At 43.0% G+C, this 26,369-nt stretch overlaps 2 protein-coding genes across 3 annotated transcripts in view; one reads left to right on the forward strand and one right to left on the reverse strand.

The window, feature by feature from the left end:
• Window positions 1–26,369, forward strand: part of LOC137234033 (zinc finger matrin-type protein 2) — a 187,649-nt gene that overhangs the window by 58,064 nt on the left and 103,216 nt on the right. The gene's annotated exons all lie outside the window — the stretch shown is intronic.
• LOC137234008 (phosphatidylserine lipase ABHD16A) lies at window positions 310–5,648 on the reverse strand. Of its 2 annotated transcripts, XM_067757642.1 has the most exons (10): window positions 5,346–5,646; window positions 5,227–5,280; window positions 4,827–5,137; window positions 4,599–4,759; window positions 1,660–1,818; window positions 1,332–1,594; window positions 1,089–1,270; window positions 869–1,011; window positions 681–805; window positions 310–618 (listed from the first exon to the last, which is right to left on the reverse strand). In XM_067757642.1, exons 1-10 carry the CDS (start codon window positions 5,403–5,405, stop codon window positions 508–510), a joined length of 1,569 nt encoding a protein of 522 aa, XP_067613743.1. In that variant the 5' UTR covers window positions 5,406–5,646; the 3' UTR covers window positions 310–507. The 2 variants fall into 2 exon arrangements, with proteins under 2 accessions (XP_067613743.1, XP_067613742.1); XM_067757641.1 differs by having other exon boundaries at window positions 681–1,011; window positions 5,346–5,648.

Here is a 26,369-nt window from a genome sequence, read left to right on the forward strand (position 1 = left end):
CGTTAAAATAAATTTACCATCACAGCAACCCATATCTGATATTCCGATCCCTTTTTTGCTTCCCTGTGTCGCTTTCGACGAAGCAACCCCGGTAATTTTGACACTTCGTTCAGTGTCAAAACTCATGTTCCACGCAGGTTCCACTGGGTTCCACGCTAGTTTGACACTGACCGAAGTGTCAAACTGCCGTGTGTTAGAAAGGGAAAGAAATTGTTTCCCTCTCATACATATCATACTTGTAAACCTGTACAATGGTTATGGGCCTTCGATTCTGCTAAGTAAAACTTTTAAATATAAAACAAAATAGCGTTTCATTTTTGACTTATATTCAGATGCTGTTACCTAGTCACCAATACAAGAAAATCAACTTAGCAAATAACGGACACGCTCTATGGTATATATATATAATAGTTTCTAAATTATGTGTGTGTACAATTGTGTTGTTAGTGTTAATTTACTACAACCACCTTATATATATACATGCCGGATATTATGCATATGAATTAATTAGGTAAAAACAAAGCCATTTTCTATGGGAATATCCCACGGAATGTCGAAGTAATCTCCAGGTAATGGGGTGCAATGCGTTGATTTGTAGTCACGAAAATGTTTTCGCAGCTTAAAAAAAAATAAAACAAAGTAGGTATCAAATATTCTTTAAAAATACAAATAAGACTTACTAAAAACTCGGCCATTTGATCACGGGTATCCTCCGCATAGTCTTCACCTATTTGCATTGGAAATGATTTTCCCTGATCAGATGCATAAGTAATGAGACGTGACATGCAAAGATCATCGTTGATCGCTGAAATAAATGATTTGCTTTTAACAGCAATTTTTATATTGATTAAGTACAAGTTATATTTACTTGAAAAATTCTTCAAATCTATAGGACGCGCTAAAATTCTCTTGATACGCGCCAATTGACCCGTCTTAAATATGAGCGGATAACGGTATTTGAGTAGTGTCAACACTAAGTAGTTGCCGCGGTTTGTGTCAATGCGACCATCCCTAATAATACAAAAATAAAAAACAAAAAATAAAAATGTTATATACCTAAGTATTAATATTTTGATTCGATTACATACTCAGAAAGGATTTCATCATCGGTGCGGCGTATAAGTAATATTGGACCGTTATAATTTTGTATCGATTCAACATTATTTAAATTACAGTAATCTCGTATTGCAAGTCTTACTATATTCGATAGACTTTCAGGCATGCGCGACTGAGCAAGATATAATACATCATCAAATGTTGCATCTAAAATCTGTAGAAGAAAAAAAAAATTGGTTTCCATATTTGATAAAATACCGCAAACATTTACTTACTACTCCTTTTACATCTGGATAGAGATTTGATGCCCATAAAGCGCTTACGCCACCAATGCTCCAACCATGTAAGATAATATCTTCCACGGCAAAGCCAAGACGATTTATAGCAAATTGCACAACTGCATCAATGGCATTTTTATCCTGATCTGGATATGGTGCGCCTGAGCTACCGGCAAAACCAGGATGGTTCCAACCTAATACGGAATATTTCAGACCCAAGGGGGTACTCATTATGCCAACTTCATAGAAGGCGGCGTTACCTATAAAAAAAATTCGTATTAAGCTAAATCAAGCACACAGAAATTCGCCTCAATTCATGTCTTACCTTCAGAACAAATTACTAGCGTATCACCATTTGCATTTCCATTTCGTCGATTATCAATGAAAATGGTATCAATTTCATTAGCATCTACAGTTTTTACTTTATTGCGTATACCATTATGCTCTTCAACTAATTTAGCTCGGCCATCCACCAAGAATGCATCTGTAAAAATTGGCAACCATATTGGATGCAAATACATTTTTCAAAGTAATGAAATTATGTTAAGGACTTAAGGACGCAGATGGACTCGGTTTGGGATAAATTTCAGAGCTAGTTGTTGCTGTTGTTGTTGTAGCAGTGATTCGTCCCATCCAATAGGTGCGACCAATCACAAATTGTCATCAATGTCCTCTAACGGAAGTCCAAGGAAACTTGCAGTTTCAACAGGGGTGGACCATAATGAGAAGGGTGTTAGAGGCGTTGGTTCCACATTACAATTAAAGAGATGGTTGGTGTCATGTGGGGACACATTACAAGCGGGGCATACATTTTGTATGTCGGGGTTGATTCTCGATATGTAAGAGTTTAACCTGTTACAGTATCCAGATCGAAGTTGACCTTGAGTGACTCTCGTTTCCCTTGGGGAGTATGCGTTTATCTTCCGAAAGTTTTGGGTACTGTTCTTTGAGTACTGGATTCACCGGGCAATTCCCGGCATAAAGGCCCGACGCCTGTTTATGGAGTTAACTGAGGACCTGCTTGTGTTTTTTGGCTTCATACGGCTGAGTTCAAAGCTAGTTCATTTTTAACTCTAGTAATTTAATATACTTAAAATTCAATTCATACAAAAAATTGGCATCAGTTCAGAGAGTATGTGTTGGCCTATGTAACAAAAGGTCCCCGACTCACTGACTGACAGGACTGGTAACATTAAAACAGTAAGAACCTCTCCGCAACAATAAAAGGCTTCACAGCAAACAAATTTGTCTGCATCAGCAAATGCCGATCCTGTTCAGAATAACACATGACAAATTGAAACTCATCTTAGCTCGCCATTTAAAATGAACAAAATCGGACTATAACCACGCCCACTTTTTCGATATTGAAAATTTCGAAAAACCGCAAAAGTGCGATAATTCATTAACAAAGACGGATAAATCGATGAAACTTGTAACGCAGAATAGAAAATTAGAAAATTTTTGGCCAACGGGCGTGGCAACGCCCACTTTTAAAAGAAGGTAATTTAAAAGTTTTGCAAGCTGTAATTTGGCAGTCGTTGAAGATATCATGATGAAATTTCTCAGGAACGTTACTCCTATTACTATATGTGTGCTAAATAAAAATTAGCAAAAACGGATGACGAACACGCCCACTTAAAACAAAAAAATTTTTTTAAGTCAAATTTTAACTAAAAATTTAATATATTTACAGTATATAAGTAAATTATGTCAACATGCAACTCCAGTAATGTTATGGTGCAACAAAATACACAAATAAAAGAAAATTTCAAAATGGGCGTGGCTCCGCGCTTTTTCATTTAATTTGTCTAGGATACTTTTAATGCCATAAGTCGAAGAAAAATTTACCAATCTTTGTGAAATTTGGTAGGGGCATAGATTCTACGACTATAACTGTTTTCTGTGAAAATGGGCGAAATCAGTTGAACCCGCGGCCAGTTTTTATACACAGTCGACCGTCTGTCCTTCCGCTCGGCTGTTAACACGATATCTTGAGCAAAAATCGACATATCTTTACTAAACTTAATTCACGTATTTAGATATCTGAACTCACTTTACCTCGATATTAAAAATGGGCGAAATCCGACTATGACCACGCCCATTTTTTCGATATCGAAAATTTCGAAAAATGCCATAATTTTATACCAAATACGAAAAAATGGTGATTGGATTGGTTTTTTGTCGCAAAATATATCTTTAGAAAAAACTTTGTAACATGGGTGTGAGACCTACCATATTAAGTAGAAAAAATGAAAAAGTTCTGCACGGCGAAATCAAAAGCTTTGGAGTCATGGCAGGAATACTGTTCGTGGTATTACATATATAAATAAATTAGCGGTACCCGACAGATGATGTTCTGGGTCACCCTGGTCCACATTTTGGGCGATGTCTTGAAAACGCCTTCACATATACAACTAAGGGCCACTCCCTTTTAAGACCCTCATTCATACCTTTAATTTGATACCCATATCGTACAAACACATTCTAGGTTGACCCCTGGTCCACCTTTATGACGATATCCCGAAACGGCGTCCACCTATAGAACTATGACCCACTCCCTTTTAAAATAGTCTTTAATACCTTCCATTTGATACCCATGTCATACAAACAAGTTCCAGGTTTACCCTAGGTTCATTTTCCTACGTGGTGATTTTCCCTTATTTTGTCTCCAAAGCTCTCAGCTCAGTATGCAATGTTCGGTTACACCCGAACTTAGCCTTCCTTACTTGTTTTTGTATAAATTTGTCTATAAGCATAAATATAAATTGCCCCTTTTACGAAGTTAGTATCTAAAACATAAACATTGGCACGCCAAGCTCGAAATTTTACCGTTCCTAATATAATTTCTTTATAGTGTGTTGATAGCTTTTTTTCGTGTGGGAACACGAGGGTTAATGTCGAAATTATACTTAAAAAAAAATTTAAGGCGCGATAACCTCCGAAGAGATTTTAGGCCGACCTTCTCTTCCAATTTGCGTCGTGCACCTCTTGATTTTGCCTACAAATTGACCGGACGGGATCTACATGTTTTATGCCGTCTCCGAACGGCATCTGCGATGCATGAGTTTTCACCGAGAGCTTTTCATGGCAGAAATACACTCGGAGCGCTTCCGAGGGGCGCTTAGAAAAATTGTCTTCTAATTGAAAAACCTTATTTCTAAAATTTTGATGCTGATTTGCCCGGGGTGTGAACCCAGGGTATACGGTGTGGTATGCGGAGCACGGTACCATCACATCACGGTGGCCGCCAGAAATTATACTTACGCATGTAATATTGCAAAATTTTAATATATCCTGGGTAAATCATACGTATACCAAAGGTATGTATGGCTACATATGCAGCGATTTTACATGGCAATGCAGAAAATCTAAATTGTCGCATGTCTCGACTGCTAGCTGGTGAATCTAGTTTCTTCTTTTCATCGCTTTTAAAAAAAATTCAAAAAGAAATTCTAGTTAATTGTTTATATTAATAAAACATTCTTTACTTACGTTTGTGCACCAGCAACAAAATCTATCGGCCATGAACGAAAATCAAAATCAAATTTACGTATAGCTTGCTTTGCTTCGTGCTCCGATGCAGGAAATTTATTCAACTCAATTGCCTTAATCATTTTTACATATGATTTGGACTGTGTACGACCAAAGCCTCGAATACATAATGATATTACAACAATAATGCCAATACTAGTGGTAAATTTGGCAAACGAAGATATATAATCGGCAACCAAGTAGCCTCTTTTGTATAAGAAAGTCACTATTAGTGGTGATGTATAATAGCTAATGTTCCACATTAATGAAAGCTGTAATTATGGGAAAATATGAATATAGCTTGTTTAGGATGTATATGTATGTAAGTATGTAAGAGGTTGTAGTCAATTACAATACTTACAGTGGATAGTATTTGATCGCCGAAGCGTTCTAAGCCACCAGGTTCATATAGTTTCTAATAAGTACAATCGTTTAGTTGAGAGTTCATTAGTACATATATTTAGAGCACTTAACCCTTACCTTATCCAAGCCATATTCCTCAAACAACTTTGGACCAAAAACAAAGCTCAAAAATCCCATGGATATAGTAAATTGAGATCAAAGGTTATTACACAATTACTAAATACAAAATTCGCTATGCAAATAGCAACAAACCTCTATTAAAATTGCAAACACTTTACACAATTGGATGGACAATATTGTCCAAGTTGTGCCGCAAGTGAAAAACAGAAATGACAAATAGGAATGAAAATGTCAATTGAAAATTTTTAATAAATAGCCAGCTGCCATCTTTGGCCAGCTGATGATATTAGGAGTACTCATGTAACCGTATAAATGCCTTATAAAGTATGTAAACGTATAAATTTATCTAGTTTACGCACGAGCTGTCAAATTTTGTATGAAAAATCATTTACACAATTTGTATAAATTTACGCGCACATTTCATTAGGGGGACTCATGATAGCATATAAACTTATAAGGTGTAAAATTATATCCATTTACACACGCTGTTATATGAGCGCACCTAGTAATACTCTTGATAAACTTGATTGTTTATCAGCTGTATTATTTCCGAACAACATTTTTTGATTGTTATACAAATTAAAAAATGCCAAGACTAAGTGAAAACCCAAAACTAAAACGCCTTTACTTGCTGATGTTGGAGATTTTTGATGAAAATGCCTGCTGTAATGTCTGCAAGGTTGCATTCCTTTGAGTTTACCGCGTTTACACAATGAAATGTGCGCGTAAATTTATACAAATTGTGTAAATGATTTTTCATACAAAATTTGACAGCTCGTGCGTAAACTAGATAAATTTATACGTTTACACACTTTATAAGGCATTTATACGGTTACATGAATCCCCCTATTGTATAAACGCGGTAAACTCAAAGGAATGCAACCTTGCAGACATTACAGGCGGCATTTTCATCAAAAATCTCCAACATCAGCAAGTAAAGGCGTTTTAGTTTTGATTTTTCACTTAATCTTGGTATTTTTTAATTTGTATAACAATCAAAAAAATTTTTTTGGAAAAAATACATCTGAAAAACAATCAAATTTATCAAGAGTATTACTAGGTGCGTTCATATAACCGCGTGTGTAAATGGATATAATTTTACACCTTATAAGTTTATATGCTATCATGAGTCCCCCTAATGATTTTTCATACAAAATTTGACAGCTCGTGGGTAAACTAGATAAATTTATACGTTTACACACTTTATAAGGCATTTATACGGTTACATGAGTCCCCCTTATTTGTATAAATTTACGCGCACATTTCTTTGTGTAAACACGGTAAACTCAAAGGAATGCAACCTTGCAGACACTACAGCAGACATTTTCATCAGAAATCTCCAACATCAGCAAGTAAAGGCGTTTTAGTTTTGATTTTTCACTTAATCTTGGCATTTTTTAATTTGTATAACAATCAAAAAAATTTTGTTTGGCAATAATACAGCTGATAAAATCAAGTTTATCAAGAGCATTACTAGGTGCGTTCATATAACAGAGTGTGTAAATGGATATAATTTTACACCTTATAAGTTTATATGCTTACATGAGTCCCCCTATTAATTGCCGCTTTCAGCGAACACACAAGTGCTTACCGTTGAGTGATAATTGCCGTCATCCAGTGAGCTATACAGTTCCGGCTCACGCTCAGTTCTCACGGGAATGCTCTGGATCATTGAGAGACTTGAGAAGCAGATGTGATATTTTCGCACACATGAAATGTGATAGGCAGATGTCGGCGCTGTTTTTCATTTAACTCATACGACGAAAAGCTAAGCAGCGACATCTATTTTTGAAAAAGTAGGTTTATTAAAGGCAACGTTGTCAAACTAAAGATAAGTAATTAACAAATTATCTGGCTCACAAATTGAACCAGACTTCTATCTGGATTTATCTGGCTCAAATCGTGTTGTTGCATTTACATTAAAAATTATTTACCTGGCTCAGGATCTTGCCACCGGATGATGGCTAATATTTTGAACGCACCGTTTAGTATATGTCAAGGCGAATTCAGTATCAGGTGGTGTTATCCCATCAGCTGATGGCTTCTTGATAATTTTCCCAAGGCGAATTCATTACAGGGGGTGTTATCCCATCAGCTGATTACTTCTTCTTGATAATTTGCCATACAAAGCCTTATACAACAAAATGTCAGTTAATCGAAATCTATGAAAGTTTTCTTTTGACTTGACATTCATCTGCACGGCGAATTGATTGAATTCGCTTTGCCACCAAAGGTTGGGTTCACAAAGGTTGGGATTTTTCGTCAAATTACTGAGCAAAGCGAATTCATTGCCAGGTGGTGTTATCCCATCAGCCCATCAGCTGACTGCTTCTTCTTGATAATTTTCCATACAGATACGCCAATAAAAATAAATAAAGCCTTGTACAACAAAATGTCAGTTAATGGAAATCTATGAAAATTTTCTTTTGACTTGACATTCTCCTCCACGGCGAATTGATTGAATTCGCTTTGCCACCACCTGGTATAGATTCGTCTTGTTACTGAGCATACATTTTTTTGCTACATTCGCTTAATGTCAAGGCGAATCCATACCAGATGGTGGCAAAGCGAATTCAACCAATTCGCCGTGCAGAAGAATGTAATTCAAAAGAAAATTTTCATTGATTTCGATTAACTGACATCAAGGCGAATCCATACCACGTGGTGGCAAAGCGAATTCAACCAATTCGCCGTGCAGAAGAATGTCAAGCCAAAAGAAAATTTTCATTTATTTCGATTAACTGACATATAGTTGTACAAGGCGTTGTATGGAAAATAATCAAGAAGAAGCAATCAGCTGTTGGAACAACAACACCTGGTACTGAATTCGCCTTGCTTAACCCTCAAACGGGCAAGGCTGCCTTGAGGCAGGCTTTGCTAAAAACCAAGGCGAATTCAGTAGAGGTGGTGTTATCCCAACAGCTGATTGCTTCTTCTTGATAATTTTCCATACAACGCCTTGTACTGCAACATGTCAGTTAATCGAAATCAATGAAACATTTCTTTTGACTTGACATTCTTCTGCACGGCGAATTTGTTGAATTCGCTTTGCCACCACCTGGTATAGATTCGCCTTGGTTAAAAACTAAAATTTTTAGCCGCCGTTGCAATTTTCGCTACAAAATACATTAATATTATTTCATTGAAATTCTGTTATTATGTTATCCACAATTTTTTATTTTTCTCCGGGTTCAGTGTGCTCATACTTTAATTTTAGAGTGCGTTTCGAGTGAGTTTACTTCTAAAATTTATTGAGGCGAAGATAAAACATTTAATTGTAAAATAATTGAACTTGTGTTTGTTCGCTTGATTCGAAAATTTAATAGAATGTTTAGGCGAGTATAAACTGTTGACAAATATATCTAGTAAGCCGGGTCGATTTGTGGAGAGGCAAAAAATCGCCCATTGCTCTGTGAAAATCATATTCTAGGGATCAAAATAAGAAACTTTGCCGAAGGAACCATACCTCTAAAACGAATTCTGATGCCCCCCCCCCTAATAATAAAAAGGTACAAATATGAGAAATGAATATGTAAAGGCGACAAATACTTACCGGTTCACGGCGAAAGTTGCATTGTCATAATTATTGTTCGTCATAATCGTTTTTTGTATTTGCATATGGAAAAATGTAAGTATTATTTTTGTGTTTTCTAGAAATGGAAACATAAGGTCGTACATATACTCTGAGAGAAAAGGTTTTAAGGCTTTCCGATATTACTGAAGAAGAAGTGATTTAACTAATGGAATCGGTAGATACAGACGTAGATTGTGGGGACTTTGGCAGTGATGATGAATTCAATGATCCAGATTTTAGCCTAGATAAAATATCTCCCGAAGACGCCGAATGTATTTCTAATTGTATTAGAAAAATTTATACTAACGGGTTAAAAAAATTTGTTGATTAAAGTTTCGACATGTTGCTCATCAGCACGTCAATAAAAGATCTGTCTTCTCCAATGGAATTTTTCAACTACTTTTTTTCAGAAAAAATTATATTTTATAAACATCAATACAACTTTTAAAACCAACCCAGAAGAAATTCGACATTATATTGGAATTTTACTATACATGTCGTTGTATCGATATCCTAATTTAAAGAGCTACTGGGGCAAAAATGCTTTTCCTAAAGTACAGAACACCCACCATGCCTGTAAAGCGATTTATGACAATAAAAAAATACCTGTCCTTTCATGATGAATGCCGAAGAATACAAAAAGGACTAGCGGGCTAAGATCCTTTGCTTCGTATACGAAGACTTTCTGAAGACATAAACAAAATGTTCGACACAATACCAAAAAATAGCTTCTGTGTTGATGATGTTGTTGTTCGGTTTTCCCAGACAATACCAAATTTTTACAAACCATATCCTTTGTTCTGATAATTTTTACACAACACTACGTCATTGGTATATTTACGCGCGCGTGGAATTTTTAGTCTAGGTATAATCAGGGCCAACAGGATTCCTAACTGTAAGTTACCTTCCGACCTCGAAGTAAAAAACTAGGGAGAGGATATTCAGTAGAGTTTATGGCTTCATCGTGTGGCGTTGAAATAAATACAGTTCTATGGAAAGACAATAACAGTGTACGATAAGCATACGTTGGAACTGAACCATTTTCCAGGTCAAATCCCACACTTCAGGAGTCAAAGGTGGCACGCTACGATTGGAAACAGAAAAAGTACCTCGAAGTCGACTGTCCTCAGATAATAAGGGAATATAATAAGCATATGGGTGAAGTTGATTTAATGGACGGTCTTATGGGCCGGTATCATATTCGAGCTAAGACATTAAATCCAGATCGGACTTTTTTATCATCTGATTGATATGGCTGCAACAAAATCGTATATTTTACTAGCCTTTACCCGCGGCCCCGTCCGCAAGGAGAAATTTAAATATATGGGCTATTCGCGTTAGCCTGCTTATTATCTGTTTAAAATTTTGTTTTCTGTCTAATGAATTTTATTTTTGTAATTGAGTAAAAAAAAGAACTAAATGAGCTGATAACCTGATAGGATCCCAAATTATACCGAAATTATCCAGAAAAAGCTATGAAATTACCCCCACGCTATCGCGGACGGATCCCGAAAACCATCCAGAAATGCCCCGAAAGGGTCTCCAAAAGTTCCCCGAATAGTCCCAAAAAAACCCGAAATGACAGCGACACGATTCTAGACGTATCCAGAGAACCACACAGAAATGATCCCTGAAGGTGTTCCAAAATGATCCCGAAAAGGTTCCGAAATGACCCTGACGGGCTCCCGGGCGGATCTCAAAAACCATCCAGAAAATATCCAGGAAGGGTCCCTAAATTATCCCGACATACTCCAGAAAAAGTTCCGAAATGGCTCCCAGGGGATCCACGACGGATCGCGAAAACCATACAGAAATGATTCCGGAAGGATCCCAAAATGGTCCCGAAATAGTCCGGAAATGACCCAGATGGGATCCCGCACAGATCCAGAAATGATCCCGGAAGGGTGCAAAAACTATCCCGGAAAAGTAAAAAAAAATCCGGAAATGGCTCCTACGGCATCCCGGACGGATCCAGAAATGATCTCGAAAGTTCCCCAAATGTTCCCAAAATGGTACCGAAATGACCCTGATGGATCCGTCAAACCATCAAGAAATTATGCCGAAAGGGTCCCAAAATGATCCCGAAATAATACAGAAAAAGTCACGAAACGACTCCTACAGGATCCCCAAATGATCCCGTATTAGCCCCGAAAAGGTCCCGAAATAACCCCGACGGGATCCCGGACAAATCCCGAAAATCATCCAGAAATGATGCCGGAAGAAATCCCAAATGATTCCGAAAAAGTCCCGCATTGATTCCGACGGGATCCCGAACGGATACCGAAAATCATCCAGAAGTGATGCCAGAGGGGTCCTCAAATGATCACCTAATAGTCCCGAAATTACCCTTAAGGGGTCATTGACGGATCCCATAAACCATCCAGAAATTATCCCGATATAGTCCCGAAGAAGTCCCGAAATGACACTGACGGGATCTCGAACGCACCCCTAAATGACCCCGACCGGATCCTGAAAGCCATCTCTAAATTATCCCGAAAAAGTCCCGAAATGACCCTGACTGGACCCCGAAAGGATCCCGAAAACTTTCCAGAAATGATGCCGGAAAGGTCCTCAAATGATCTCCTAATAGGTCCGAAAAGACCCTGACGGGATCCCGAACGGATCCCGACAACTATCTAGAAATGATGTCGAAAGGGCCCGCAAATGATCCCGTATTAGTCGAGAAAAAGTCCCGAAATGACCCCGACGGGATGCCGAACGAATCCCAAAAACCATCCAGAAATGATGCCGGAAGGGACACCAAATGATCTCGAAAAGTCCCGCAATTACTCCGACGGGATCCTGAACGGATACCGAAAACCATCCAGAAGTGATGCCGGAAAGGTCCTCAAATGATCACCTAATAGTCCCAAAATGACCCTGACGGCATCCCGGACGAATCCTGAAAACCAATCTTAAATGATGCCGAAAAAGTCCCGAAATGACCCTGATGGGACACGGAAAGGATCCCGAAAACTAACCAGAAATGATGCCGGAAAGGTCCTCAAATGATCTCCCAATAGTTCCGAAAAGACCCTGACGGGATCCCGAACAGATCCCGACAACTATCCAGAAATTATACCGAAAGGGCCCGCAAATGATCCCGTATTAGTCGAGAAAAAGTCCCGAAATGACCCCGACGGGATGCCGGACGAATCCCAAAAACCATCCAGAAATGATGTCGGAAGGGACCCCAATGATCCCGAAAAAGTCCCGCAATTATTCCGACGGGATCCTGAACGGATACCGAAAACCATCCAGAAGTGATGCCGGAAAGGTCCTCAAATGCAAACCTAATAGCCCCAAAATTACCCTGACGGCATCCCGGACAAATCCCGAAATCCATCCAGAAATGATGCCGGTAGGTATCACAAATGATCCCGAAATAATCCCGGAACGACCTCATCGGCATCCCGGACGGATACCGAAAATTATCCAGAAATGATGCCAGAAAGGTCCACAAATATAATATATCCGAAATTACCCTGATGGGATCCCGGGCGGATCCCGAAAACCATCCAGAAATGATGCCGAAGGGGTTCCCAAATGATCCCGTATTAGTCGCGAAAAAGTCCCGAAATGACCCCGACGGCATCCCGGACGGATCCCGAAAACCCTCCAGAAATGATGCCGGAAGAGCCCCAAATGATCCCGAAAAGGTCCCCAAATGACCCCGACGAGATCCCGGACGGATCCCGAAAACCATCCAGAAATGATGCCGAAGGGGTTCCCAAATGATCCCGTATTAGTCGCGAAAAAGTCCCGAAATGACCCCGACGGCATCCCGGACGGATCCCGAAAACTATCCAGAAATGATGTCGAAAGGGTCCCCAAATGATCCCGCATTAGTCGAGAAAAAGTCCCGAAATGACCCCGGCGGGATCCCGGACGGATCCCGAAAACCATACAGAAATGATGCCAGAAGAGCCCCCAATTGATCCCGAAAAAGTCCCCAAATGACCCCGACATACTCCAGAAAAAGTTCCGAAATGGCTCCGAGGGAATCAACGACGGATCGCGAAAACCATACAGAAATGATTCCGGAAGGATCCCAAAATGATCCCGAAATAGTCGGGAAATGACCCAGATGAGATCCCGCACAGATCCAGAAATGATCCCGGAAGGATCCCCAAATGATCCCAAAATGGTCCCGAAATGACCCTGATGGATCTGGCAAACCATCAAGAAATTATGCCGGAAGGGTCCCCAAATGATCCCGAAATAAAACAGAAAAAGTCACGAAACGACCCCTAGGGGATCCCCAAATGTTCCCGTATTAGCCCCGAAATAGTCCCAAAATGACCCTGACGGGATCCCGAAAGGATTCCGAAAACAATCCAGAAATGATGCCGGAAAGGTCCTCAAATGATCCCCTAATAGTCCCGAAATGACCGTGACGGGATCCCGACAACTATCCAGAAATGATGCCGAAAGGGTCCGCAAATGATCCCGTATTAGTCGAGAAAAAGTCCCGAAATGACCACGACGGGATCCCGACGAATCCCAAAAACCATCCAGAAATGATGCCGGTAGGTATCCCAAATGATCCCGAAATAGTCCCGAAATGACCTCGTCGGCATCCCGGACGGATCCCGAAAATTATCCAGAAATGATGCCGGAAAGGTTACCAAATGATCCCCTAATAGTCCCGAAATTACCCTGATGGGATCCCGGACGGATCCCGAAAACCATCCAGAAATGATGCCGAAAGGGTTCCAAAATGATCCCGTATTAGTCGCAAAAAAGTCCCGAAATGAATCCCGGACGGATCCCGAAAACTATCCAGAAATGATGCCGGAAGAGCCCCAAAATGATCCCGAAAAAGTCCCGAAATGACCCCGACGGGATCCCGGACGGATCCCGAAAACCATCCAGAAATGATGCCGGAAGAGCCCCAAAATGACCCCGAAAAAGTCCCCAAATGACCCCGACGAGATCCCGGACGGATCCCGAAAACCATCCAGAAATGATGCCGGAAGAGCCCCCAAATGATCCTGAAAAAGTCCCCAAATGACCCCGACGAGATCCCGGACGGATCCCGCAAACCATCCAGAAATGATGCCGGAAGAGCCCCCAAATGATTCCGAAAAAGTCCCCAAATGACCGCGACGAGATCCCGGACGGATCCCGAAAACCATCCAGAAATGATGCCGAATGATCCCGTATTAGTCGCGAAAAAGTCCCGAAATGACCCCGACGGGATGCCGGACGAATCCCGAGGACCATCCAGAAATGATGTCTAAAGGGACCCAAAATAACCCCGAAAAAGTCCCGTAATGATCCCGGAAACCATCAAGAATTTATCTCTCGAAGGTACGCAAATGATCCCGAAAGTACCCCGACGGGATCCCGGACGGATCCCGAAAACCATACAGAAATGATGCCGGAAGGGTCCCCAAATGATCGCGAAATAGTCCCGAAATGATTCCGGAATAGTCCCGAAAATGTCCCAAAATAACCCCGACGGGATCCCGGACGGATCCCGAAAACTATACAGAAATGATCCCGGAAGGGTCCCAAAATGATCCTGAAAAAGTCCCGAAATTACCCCGGCGTAATCCCGGACCGATCCCGAAAACCATCCAGAAATGATCCCGGAAGGGTCTCGATATGACCCTTGCGAGATTACAAATAAGGTGAAGCTAATTATAAAACCATGTTAATAAGGCAGCAGGCGCATTGGAGCGAATAAAAAGTTACATAGAAACATACAGGTAAAGCTAATAAAAGCGTGCTAATAAAAACAATTGATGGAGGACGGATGGCGGGAGTAGAGGAGGGGACCACTGATCGTTCCTCCAAAATTGTCTAGATCTCGTTCTGTATGTACCAGATACCAAAAACTATTGATTTAGAAGAAAATTTATATTGAGTTATAACAATTTATAGATTTTCACCAGAGGGGGTGATAAAGGGGGGCGGGCGGAGGGTGTCACTGCTTACTTTGTAAGCCCTCGACTTATTTGACCCCTTGAGTCTGTGATATTGGTGAAGGCCAGTATACGTAAAGTTATAATGTGTTAAAATTATTGAAAAATTATTTCTCGAAGGGGTCGTGGGACCCCCAGCCCTCTTTCCATGCTCGAAAAAAATTTCGCTAGTAGACTACTGTCTGTGTCCCAAATTTCATCAAAATCCGTGTAGCCATTCTGGCGTGATTCAGTCGCAAAGACGAAAAAATATAATAATTAAATTATAACTGTTCCTAGGGGGCGGAGACCACGCCCCTTTTGAAAAATATATAGCTAGTAGATCCTTCTAGAATATTGGCTATATGTGTGCAAAATTTCATCCAAATCGGTCCAGCCGTTCTTGCGTTATTGAGTCACAAAGACAAACGTCTGGACAAACATCCAAACATCCAAACATCTTCACATCCAAACTTTGCCATTTATATAATACTAGCCTTTACCCGCGGCCCCGTCCGCAAGGAAAATTTTAAATATATGGGCTATTCGCGTTAGCCTGCTTATTATCTGTTTAAAATTTTGTTTTCTGTCTAATGCATTTTATTTTTGTAATTGAGTAAACAAAAGAACTAAATGAGCTGATAACCTGATAGGATCCCAAATGATCCCGAAATTATCCAGAAAAAGCTACGAAATGACCCCAACGCTATCGCGGACGGATCCCGAAAACCATCCAGAAATGCCCCGAAAGGGTCTCCAAAAGTTCCCCGAATAGTCCCAAAAAAACCCGAAATGAGAGCGACACGATTCTAGACGTATCCAGAGAACCACACAGAAATGATCCCTGAAGGTGTTCCAAAATGATCCCGAAAAGGTTCCGAAATAACCCTGACGGTATCCAGGGCGGATCTCAAAAACCATCCAGAAAATATCCAGGAAGGGTCCCTAAATTATCCAGACTAACTCCAGAAAAAGTTCCGAAATGGCTCCGAGGGGATCCACGATGGATTGCGAAAACCATACAGAAATGATTCCGGAAGGATTCCAAAATGATCCCGAAATAGTCCGGAATTGACCCAGATGGGATCCCGCACAGATCCAGAAATGATCCCGGAAGGGTGCAAAAACTATCCCGGAAAAGTAACAAAAAATCCCGAAATGGCTCCTACGGCATCCCGGACGCATCCAGAAATGATCTCGGAAGGGTCCCCAAATGATCCCAAAATGGTCCCGAAATGACCCTGATGGATCCGGCAAACCATCAAGAAATTATGCCGAAAGGGTCCCAAAATGATCCCGAAATAATACAGAAAAAGTCACGAAACGACCCCTAGAGGATCCACAAATGATCCCGTATTAGCCCCGAAAAGGTCCCGAAATAACCCCGACGGGATCCCGGACAAATCCCGAAAACCATCCAGAAATGATGCCGGAAGGAATCCCAAATGATTCCGTAAAAGTCCCGCATTGATTCCGACGGGATCCCGAACGGATACCGAAAATCATTCAGAAGTGACGCCGGAAAGGTCCTCAAATGATCACCTAATAGTCCCGAAATGACCCTTAAGGGGTCATGGACGGATCCCATAACCCATCCAGAAATGATCCCGATATATTCCCGAAGAAGTCCCGAAATGACCCTGACGGGATCTCGAACGCACCCCTAAATGACCCTGACGGGATCCCGGACAGATCCCGAAATCCATCCAGAAATGATCTTGGGAGGATCCCAAATGATCCCGAAAAAGTCCCGCAATGATTCCGAGGGGATGCTGATCGGATACCGATAACCATCCAGAAGTGATGCCGGAAAGGTCCTCAAATGATCACCTAATACCAAAATGACCCTGACGGCATCCCGGACTGATCCCAAAATCCATCCAGAAATGATCTTGGGAAGGTCCCAAAATTATCCCGAAATAGTCTCGGAAAAGTTCAGAAATTACCCTGACGGGTTCCCGGACGAATCCTGAAAGCCATCTCTAAATGATCCCGAAAAAGTCCCGAAATGACCCTGACTGGACCCCGAAAGGATCCCGAAAACTATCCAGAAATGATGCCGGAAATGTCCTCAAACGATCACCTAATAGTTCCGAAAAGACCCTGACGGGATCCCGAACGGATCCCGACAACTATCTAGAAATGATGCCGAAAGGGCCCGCAAATGATCCCGTATTAGGCGAGAAAAAGTCCCGAAATGAACCCGACGGGATGCCGGACGAATCCCAAAAACCAGCCAGAAATGATGCCGGAAGGGACACCAAATGATCCCGAAAAAGTCCCACAATAATTCCGACGGGATCCTGAGCGGATACCGAAAACCATCCAGAAGTGATGCCGAAAAGGTCCTCAAATGATCACCTAATAGTCCCAGAATGACCCTGACGGCATCCCGGACAGATCCCGAAATCCATCCAGAAATGATCTTGGGAGGGTCCCAAAATTATCCCGAAATAGTCTGGGAAAAGTCCAGAAATTACCCTGACGGATACCGGACGAATCCTGAAAACCAATCTTAAATGATGCCGAAAAAGTCCCGAAATGACCTGATGGGACCCGGAAAGGATCCCGAAAACTAACCAGAAATGATGCCGGAGAGGTCCTCAAATGATCTCCCAATAGTTCCGAAAAGACCCTGACGGGATCCCGAACGGATCCCGACAACTATCCAGAAATGATAACGAAAGGGCCCGCAAATGATCCCGTATTAGTCGAGAAAAAGTCCCGAAATGACCCCGACGGGATGCCGGCCGAATCCCAAAAACCATCCAGAAATGATTTTGGAAGGGACCCCAATGATCCCGAAAAAGTCCCGCAATTATTCCGACGGGAATCTGAACGGATACCGAAAACCATCCAGAAGTGATGCCGGAAAGGTCCACAAATGATCCCCTAATAGTCCCGAAATTACCCTGATGGGATCCCGGACGGATCCCGAAAACCATCCAGAAATGATGCCGGAAGAGCTCCCAAATGATCCCGAAAAAGTCCCCAAATGACCCCGACGATATCCCGGACGGATCCCGAAAACCATCCAGAAAAGATGCCGGAAGAGCCCCCAAATGATCCCGAAAAAGTCCCCAATTGACCCCGACGAGATCCCGCACGGATCCCGAAAACCATCCAGAAATGATGCCGGAAGAGCCCCAAATGATCCCGAAAAAGTCCCCAAATGACCCCGACATACTCCAGAAAAGGTTCCGAAATGGCTCCGAGGGAATCAACGACGGATCGACAAAACCATACAGAAATGATTCCGGAAGGATCCCAAAATGATCCCGAAATAGTCCGGAAATGACCCAGGTGGGATCCCGCACAGATCCAGAAACGATCCCGGAAGGGTCCAAAAACTATCCCGGAAAAGAAACAAAAGATCCCGAAATGGCTCCTACGGCATCCCGGACGGATCCAGAAATGATCTCGGAAGGGTCCCCAAATGATCCCAAAATGGTCCCGAAATGACCCTGATGGATCCGGCAAACCATCAAGAAATTATGCCGGAAGGGTCCCCAAATGATCCCGAAATAAAACAGAAAAAGTCACGAAACGACCCCTAGAGGATCCCCAAATGATCCCGTATTAGCCCCAAAAAAGTCCCAAAATGACCCTGACGGGATTCCGAAAGGATTCCGAAAACAATACAGAAATGATGCCGGAAAGGTCCTCAAATGATCCCCTAATAGTCCCGAAATGACCGTGACGGGATCCCGACAACTATCCAGAAATGATGCCGAAAGGGTCCGCAAATGATCCCGTATTAGTCGAAAAAAAGTCCCGAAAGGACCACGACGGGATCCCGGACGAATCCCAAAAACCATCCAGAAATGATGCCGGTAGGTATCCCAAATGATCCCGAAATAGTCCCGAAATGACCTCGTCGGCATCCCGGACGGATCCCGAAAATTAACCAGAAATGATCCCGTATTAGGCGCGAAAAAGTCCCAAAATGACCCCGACGGGATCCCGGACGGATCCCGAAAACCATCCAGAAATGATGCCGAAAGGGTTCCCAAATGATCCCGTATTAGTCGCGAAAAAGTCCCGAAATGACCCCGACGGGATCCCGAACGGATCCCGAAAACCATCCAGAAATGATGGCGGATGAGCCCCAAAATGATCCCGAAAAAGTCCCCAAATGACCCCGACGAGATCCCGGACGGATCCCGAAAACCATCCAGAAATGATGCCGGAAGAGCCCCCAAATGATCCCGAAAAAGTCCCCAAATGACCCCGACGATATCCCGGACGGATCCCGAAAACCATCCAGAAATGATGCCGGAAGAGCCCTCAAATGATCCCGAAAAAGTCCCCATATGACCCCGACGAGATCCAGCACGGATCCCGAAAACCATCCAGAAATGATGCCGGAAGGGTCCCCAAATGATCGCGAAATAGTCCCGAAATGATTCCGGAATAGTCCCGAAAATGTTCCAAAATAACCCCGACGGGATCCCGGACGGATCCCGTAAACTATACAGAAATGATCCCGGAAGGGTCCCAAAATGATCCCGAAATAGTCCCGAAAAAGTCCCGAAATTACCCCGGCGTAATCCCGGACCGATCCCGAAAACCATCCAGAAATGATCCCGGAAGGGTCTCGATATGACCCTTACGGGATTACAAATAAGGTGAAGCTAATTATAAAACCATGCTAATAAGGCAACAGGCGCATTGGAGCGAATAAAAAGTTAGATAGAAACATACAGGTAAAGCTAATAAAAGCGTGCTAATAAAAACAATTGATGGAGGGCGGATGGCGGGAGTAGAGGAGAGGACCACTGATCGTTCCTCCAAAATTGTCTAGATCTCGTTCTGTATGTACCAGATACCAAAAACTATTGATTTAGGAGAAAATTTAGATTGAGTTATAACAATTTATGGATTTTACACCAGAGGGGGAGATAAAGGGGGGCGGGCGGAGGGTGTCACTGCTTACTTTGTAAGCCCTCGACTTATTTGACCCCTTGAGTCTGTGATATTGGTGAAGGCCAGTATACGTAAAGTTATAATGTGTAAAAATTATGAAAAATAATTTCTCGAAGGGGTCGTGGGACCCCCACCCCTCTTTCCATGTTCGAAAAAAATTTCGCTAGTAGACTACTGTCTGTGTCCCAAATTTCATCAAAATCCGTGTAGCCATTCTGGCGTGATTCAGTCGCAATGACGAAAAAATATAATAATTAAATTATAACTGTTCCTAGGGGGCGGGGACCACGCCCCTTTTGAAAAATATATAGCTAGTAGATCCTTCTAGACTATTGGCTATATGTGTGCAAAATTTCATCCAAATCGGTCCAGCCGTTCTTGCGTTATTGAGTCACAAAGACAAACGTGTGGACAAACATCCAAACATCCAAACATCCAAACATCCAAACATCCAAACATCCAAACATCCAAACATCTTAACATCCAAACTTTCCCATTTATAATATATATTAGACTAGCCTTTACCCGCGGCCCCGTCCGCAAGGAGAAATTTAAATATATGGGCTATTCGCGTTAGCCTGCTTATCAAGTTATCTGTTTAAAATTTTGTTTTCTGTCTAATGTATTTTATTTTTGTAATTGAGTAAAAAAAGAACTAAATGAGCTGATAACCTGATAGGATCCCAAATGATCCCGAAATTATCCAGAAAAAGCTACGAAATGACCCCCACGTTATCGCGGACGGATCCCGAAAACCATCCAGAAATGCTCCGAAAGGGTATCCAAAAGTTCCCGGAATAGTCCCAAAAAAACCAGAAATGACAACGACACGATTCTAGACGTATCCAGAGAACCACACAGAAATGATCCCTGAAGGTGTTCCAAAATGATCCCGAAAAGGTTCCGAAATGACCGTGACTGACTCCCGGGCAGATCTCAAAAACCATCCAGAAAATATCCAGGAAGGGTCCCTAAATTATCCCGACATACTCCAGAAAAAGTTCCGCTCCGAGGGGATCCACGACGGATCGGGAAAACCATACAGAAATGAACCCGGAAGGGTCCCAAAATGATCCCGAAATAGTCCGGAAATGACCCAAATGGGATCCCGCACAGATCCAGAAATGATCCCGGAAGGGTCCAAAAACTATCCCGGAAAAGTAACAAAAAATCCCGAAATGGCTCCTACGGCATCCCGGACGGATCCAGAAATGATCTCGGAAGGGTCCCCAAATGATCCCAAAATGGTCCCGAAATGACCCTGATGGATCCGGAAAACCATCAAGAAATTATGCCGGAAGGGTCCCCAAAGTCACGAAACGACCCCTAGAGGATCCCCAAATGATCCCGTATTAGCCCCGAAAAGGTCCCGAAATAGCCCCGACGGGATCCCGGACAAATCCCGAAAACCATCCAGAAATAATGCCGGAAGGGATCCCAAATGATTCCGACAAAGTCCCGCATTGATTCCGACGTGATCCCGAACGGATACCGAAAATCATCCAGAAGTGATGACGGAGAGGTCCTCAAATGATCACCTAATAGTCCCGAAATTACCCTTAAGGGGCCCTTGACGGATCCCGTAAACCATCCAGAAACTATCCCGATATAGTCCCGAAGAAGTCCCGAAATGACCCTGACGGGATCTCGAACGCATCCCTAAATAACCCTGACGGGATCCCGAAATCCATCCAGAAATGATCTTGGGAGGGACCCCAAATGATCCCGAAAAAGTCCCGCAAGGAAAACCATCCAGAAGTGATGCCGGAAAGGTCCTCAAATGATCACCTAATAGTCCCAAAATGACCATGACGGCATCCCGGACAGATCCCGAAATCCATCCAGAAATGATCTTGGGAGGGTCCCAAAATGATCCAGAAATAGTCTCAGAAAAGTCCAGAAATTACCCTGACGGGATACCGGATGAATCCTGAAAACCAATCGTAAATGATGCCTAAAAAGTCCCGAAATGACCCTGATGGGACCCCGAAAGGATCCCGAAAACTATCCAGAAATGATGCCGGAAAAGGCCTCAAATGATCTCCTAATAGTTCCGAAAAGACCCTGACGGGATCCCGAACGGATCCCGACAACTATCCAGAAAGAAGAAGTCCCGAAATGACCCTGACGGGATCTCGAACGCACCCCTAAATGACCCTGACGGGATCCCGGACAGATCCCGAAATCCATCCAGAAATGATCTTGGGAGGGACCCCAAATGATCCCGAAAAAGTCCCGCAATGATTCCGAGGGGATCCTGATCGGATACCGATAACCATCCAGAAGTGATGCCGGAAAGGTCCTCAAATGATCACCTAATACCAAAATGACCCTGACGGCATCCCGGACTGATCCCAAAATCCATCCAGAAATGATCTTGGGAAGGTCCCAAAATTATCCCGAAATAGTCTCGGAAAAGTTCAGAAATTACACTGACGGGTTCCCGGACGAATCCTGAAAGCCAGCTCTAAATGATCCCGAAAAAGTCCCGAAATGACCCTTACTGGACCCCGAAAGGATCCCGAAAACTATCCAGAAATGATGCCGGAAATGTCCTCAAATGATCACCTAATAGTTCCGAAAAGACCCTGACGGGATCCCAAACGGATCCCGTCAACTATCTAGAAATGATGCCGAAAGGGCCCGCAAATGATCCCGTATTAGTCGAGAAAAAGTCCCGAAATGAACCCGACGGGATGCCGGACGAATCCCAAAAACCAGCCAGAAATGATGCCGGAAGGGACACCAAATGATCCCGAAAAAGTCCCACAATAATTCCGACGGGATCCTGAGCGGATACCGAAAACCATCCAGAAGTGATGCCGAAAAGGTCCTCAAATGATCACCTAATAGTCCCAGAATGACCCTGACGGCATCCCGGACAGATCCCGAAATCCATCCAGAAATGATCTTGGGAGGGTCCCAAAATTATCCCGAAATAGTCTGGGAAAAGTCCAGAAATTACCCTGACGGATACCGGACGAATCCTGAAAACCAATCTTAAATGATGCCGAAAAAGTCCCGAAATGACCTGATGGGACCCGGAAAGGATCCCGAAAACTAACCAGAAATGATGCCGGAGAGGTCCTCAAATGATCTCCCAATAGTTCCGAAAAGACCCTGACGGGATCCCGAACGGATCCCGACAACTATCCAGAAATGATAACGAAAGGGCCCGCAAATGATCCCGTATTAGTCGAGAAAAAGTCCCGAAATGACCCCGACGGGATGCCGGCCGAATCCCAAAAACCATCCAGAAATGATTTTGGAAGGGACCCCAATGATCCCGAAGAAGTCCCGCAATTATTCCGACGGGAATCTGAACGGATACCGAAAACCATCCAGAAGTGATGCCGGAAAGGTCCACAAATGATCCCCTAATAGTCCCGAAATTACCCTGATGGGATCCCGGACGGATCCCGAAAACCATCCAGAAATGATGCCGGAAGAGCTCCCAAATGATCCCGAAAAAGTCCCCAAATGACCCCGACGATATCCCGGACGGATCCCGAAAACCATCCAGAAAAGATGCCGGAAGAGCCCCCAAATGATCCCGAAAAAGTCCCCAATTGACCCCGACGAGATCCCGCACGGATCCCGAAAACCATCCAGAAATGATGCCGGAAGAGCCCCAAATGATCCCGAAAAAGTCCCCAAATGACCCCGACATACTCCAGAAAAGGTTCCGAAATGGCTCCGAGGGAATCAACGACGGATCGACAAAACCATACAGAAATGATTCCGGAAGGATCCCAAAATGATCCCGAAATAGTCCGGAAATGACCCAGGTGGGATCCCGCACAGATCCAGAAACGATCCCGGAAGGGTCCAAAAACTATCCCGGAAAAGAAACAAAAGATCCCGAAATGGCTCCTACGGCATCCCGGACGGATCCAGAAATGATCTCGGAAGGGTCCCCAAATGATCCCAAAATGGTCCCGAAATGACCCTGATGGATCCGGCAAACCATCAAGAAATTATGCCGGAAGGGTCCCCAAATGATCCCGAAATAAAACAGAAAAAGTCACGAAACGACCCCTAGAGGATCCCCAAATGATCCCGTATTAGCCCCAAAAAAGTCCCAAAATGACCCTGACGGGATTCCGAAAGGATTCCGAAAACAATACAGAAATGATGCCGGAAAGGTCCTCAAATGATCCCCTAATAGTCCCGAAATGACCGTGACGGGATCCCGACAACTATCCAGAAATAATGCCGAAAGGGTCCGCAAATGATCCCGTATTAGTCGAAAAAAAGTCCCGAAAGGACCACGACGGGATCCCGGACGAATCCCAAAAACCATCCAGAAATGATGCCGGTAGGTATCCCAAATGATCCCGAAATAGTCCCGAAATGACCTCGTCGGCATCCCGGACGGATCCCGAAAATTAACCAGAAATGATCCCGTATTAGGCGCGAAAAAGTCCCAAAATGACCCCGACGGGATCCCGGACGGATCCCGAAAACCATCCAGAAATGATGCCGAAAGGGTTCCCAAATGATCCCGTATTAGTCGCGAAAAAGTCCCGAAATGACCCCGACGGGATCCCGAACGGATCCCGAAAACCATCCAGAAATGATGGCGGATGAGCCCCAAAATGATCCCGAAAAAGTCCCCAAATGACCCCGACGAGATCCCGGACGGATCCCGAAAACCATCCAGAAATGATGCCGGAAGAGCCCCCAAATGATCCCGAAAAAGTCCCCAAATGACCCCGACGATATCCCGGACGGATCCCGAAAACCATCCAGAAATGATGCCGGAAGAGCCCTCAAATGATCCCGAAAAAGTCCCCATATGACCCCGACGAGATCCAGCACGGATCCCGAAAACCATCCAGAAATGATGCCGGAAGGGTCCCCAAATGATCGCGAAATAGTCCCGAAATGATTCCGGAATAGTCCCGAAAATGTTCCAAAATAACCCCGACGGGATCCCGGACGGATCCCGTAAACTATACAGAAATGATCCCGGAAGGGTCCCAAAATGATCCCGAAATAGTCCCGAAAAAGTCCCGAAATTACCCCGGCGTAATCCTGGACCGATCCCGAAAACCATCCAGAAATGATCCCGGAAGGGTCTCGATATGACCCTTACGGGATTACAAATAAGGTGAAGCTAATTATAAAACCATGCTAATAAGGCAACAGGCGCATTGGAGCGAATAAAAAGTTAGATAGAAACATACAGGTAAAGCTAATAAAAGCGTGCTAATAAAAACAATTGATGGAGGGCGGATGGCGGGAGTAGAGGAGAGGACCACTGATCGTTCCTCCAAAATTGTCTAGATCTCGTTCTGTATGTACCAGATACCAAAAACTATTGATTTAGGAGAAAATTTAGATTGAGTTATAACAATTTATGGATTTTACATCAGAGGGGGAGATAAAGGGGGGCGGGCGGAGGGTGTCACTGCTTACTTTGTAAGTCCTCGACTTATTTGACCCCTTGAGTCTGTGATATTGGTGAAGGCCAGTATACGTAAAGTTATAATGTGTAAAAATTATGAAAAATAATTTCTCGAAGGGGTCGTGGGACCCCCACCCCTCTTTCCATGTTCGAAAAAAATTTCGCTAGTAGACTACTGTCTGTGTCCCAAATTTCATCAAAATCCGTGTAGCCATTCTGGCGTGATTCAGTCGCAATGACGAAAAAATATAATAATTAAATTATAACTGTTCCTAGGGGGCGGGGACCACGCCCCTTTTGAAAAATATATAGCTAGTAGATCCTTCTAGACTATTGGCTATATGTGTGCAAAATTTCATCCAAATCGGTCCAGCCGTTCTTGCGTTATTGAGTCACAAAGACAAACGTGTGGACAAACATCCAAACATCCAAACATCCAAACATCCAAACATCCAAACATCTAAACATCCAAACATCCAAACATCCAAACATCTTAACATCCAAACTTTCCCATTTATAATATATATTAGACTAGCCTTTACCCGCGGCCCCGTCCGCAAGGAGAAATTTAAATATATGGGCTATTCGCGTTAGCCTGCTTATCAAGTTATCTGTTTAAAATTTTGTTTTCTGTCTAATGTATTTTATTTTTGTAATTGAGTAAAAAAAGAACTAAATGAGCTGATAACCTGATAGGATCCCAAATGATCCCGAAATTATCCAGAAAAAGCTACGAAATGACCCCCACGTTATCGCGGACGGATCCCGAAAACCATCCAGAAATGCTCCGAAAGGGTACCCAAAAGTTCCCGGAATAGTCCCAAAAAAACCAGAAATGACAACGACACGATTCTAGACGTATCCAGAGAACCACACAGAAATGATCCCTGAAGGTGTTCCAAAATGATCCCGAAAAGGTTCCGAAATGACCGTGACTGACTCCCGGGCAGATCTCAAAAACCATCCAGAAAATATCCAGGAAGGGTCCCTAAATTATCCCGACATACTCCAGAAAAAGTTCCGCTCCGAGGGGATCCACGACGGATCGGGAAAACCATACAGAAATGAACCCGGAAGGGTCCCAAAATGATCCCGAAATAGTCCGGAAATGACCCAAATGGGATCCCGCACAGATCCAGAAATGATCCCGGAAGGGTCCAAAAACTATCCCGGAAAAGTAACAAAAAATCCCGAAATGGCTC

This window comes from Eurosta solidaginis, chromosome 5 (genome assembly GCF_040869045.1).
Source record: "Eurosta solidaginis isolate ZX-2024a chromosome 5, ASM4086904v1, whole genome shotgun sequence".
Taxonomy (NCBI): Eukaryota; Metazoa; Arthropoda; class Insecta; order Diptera; family Tephritidae; genus Eurosta; species Eurosta solidaginis.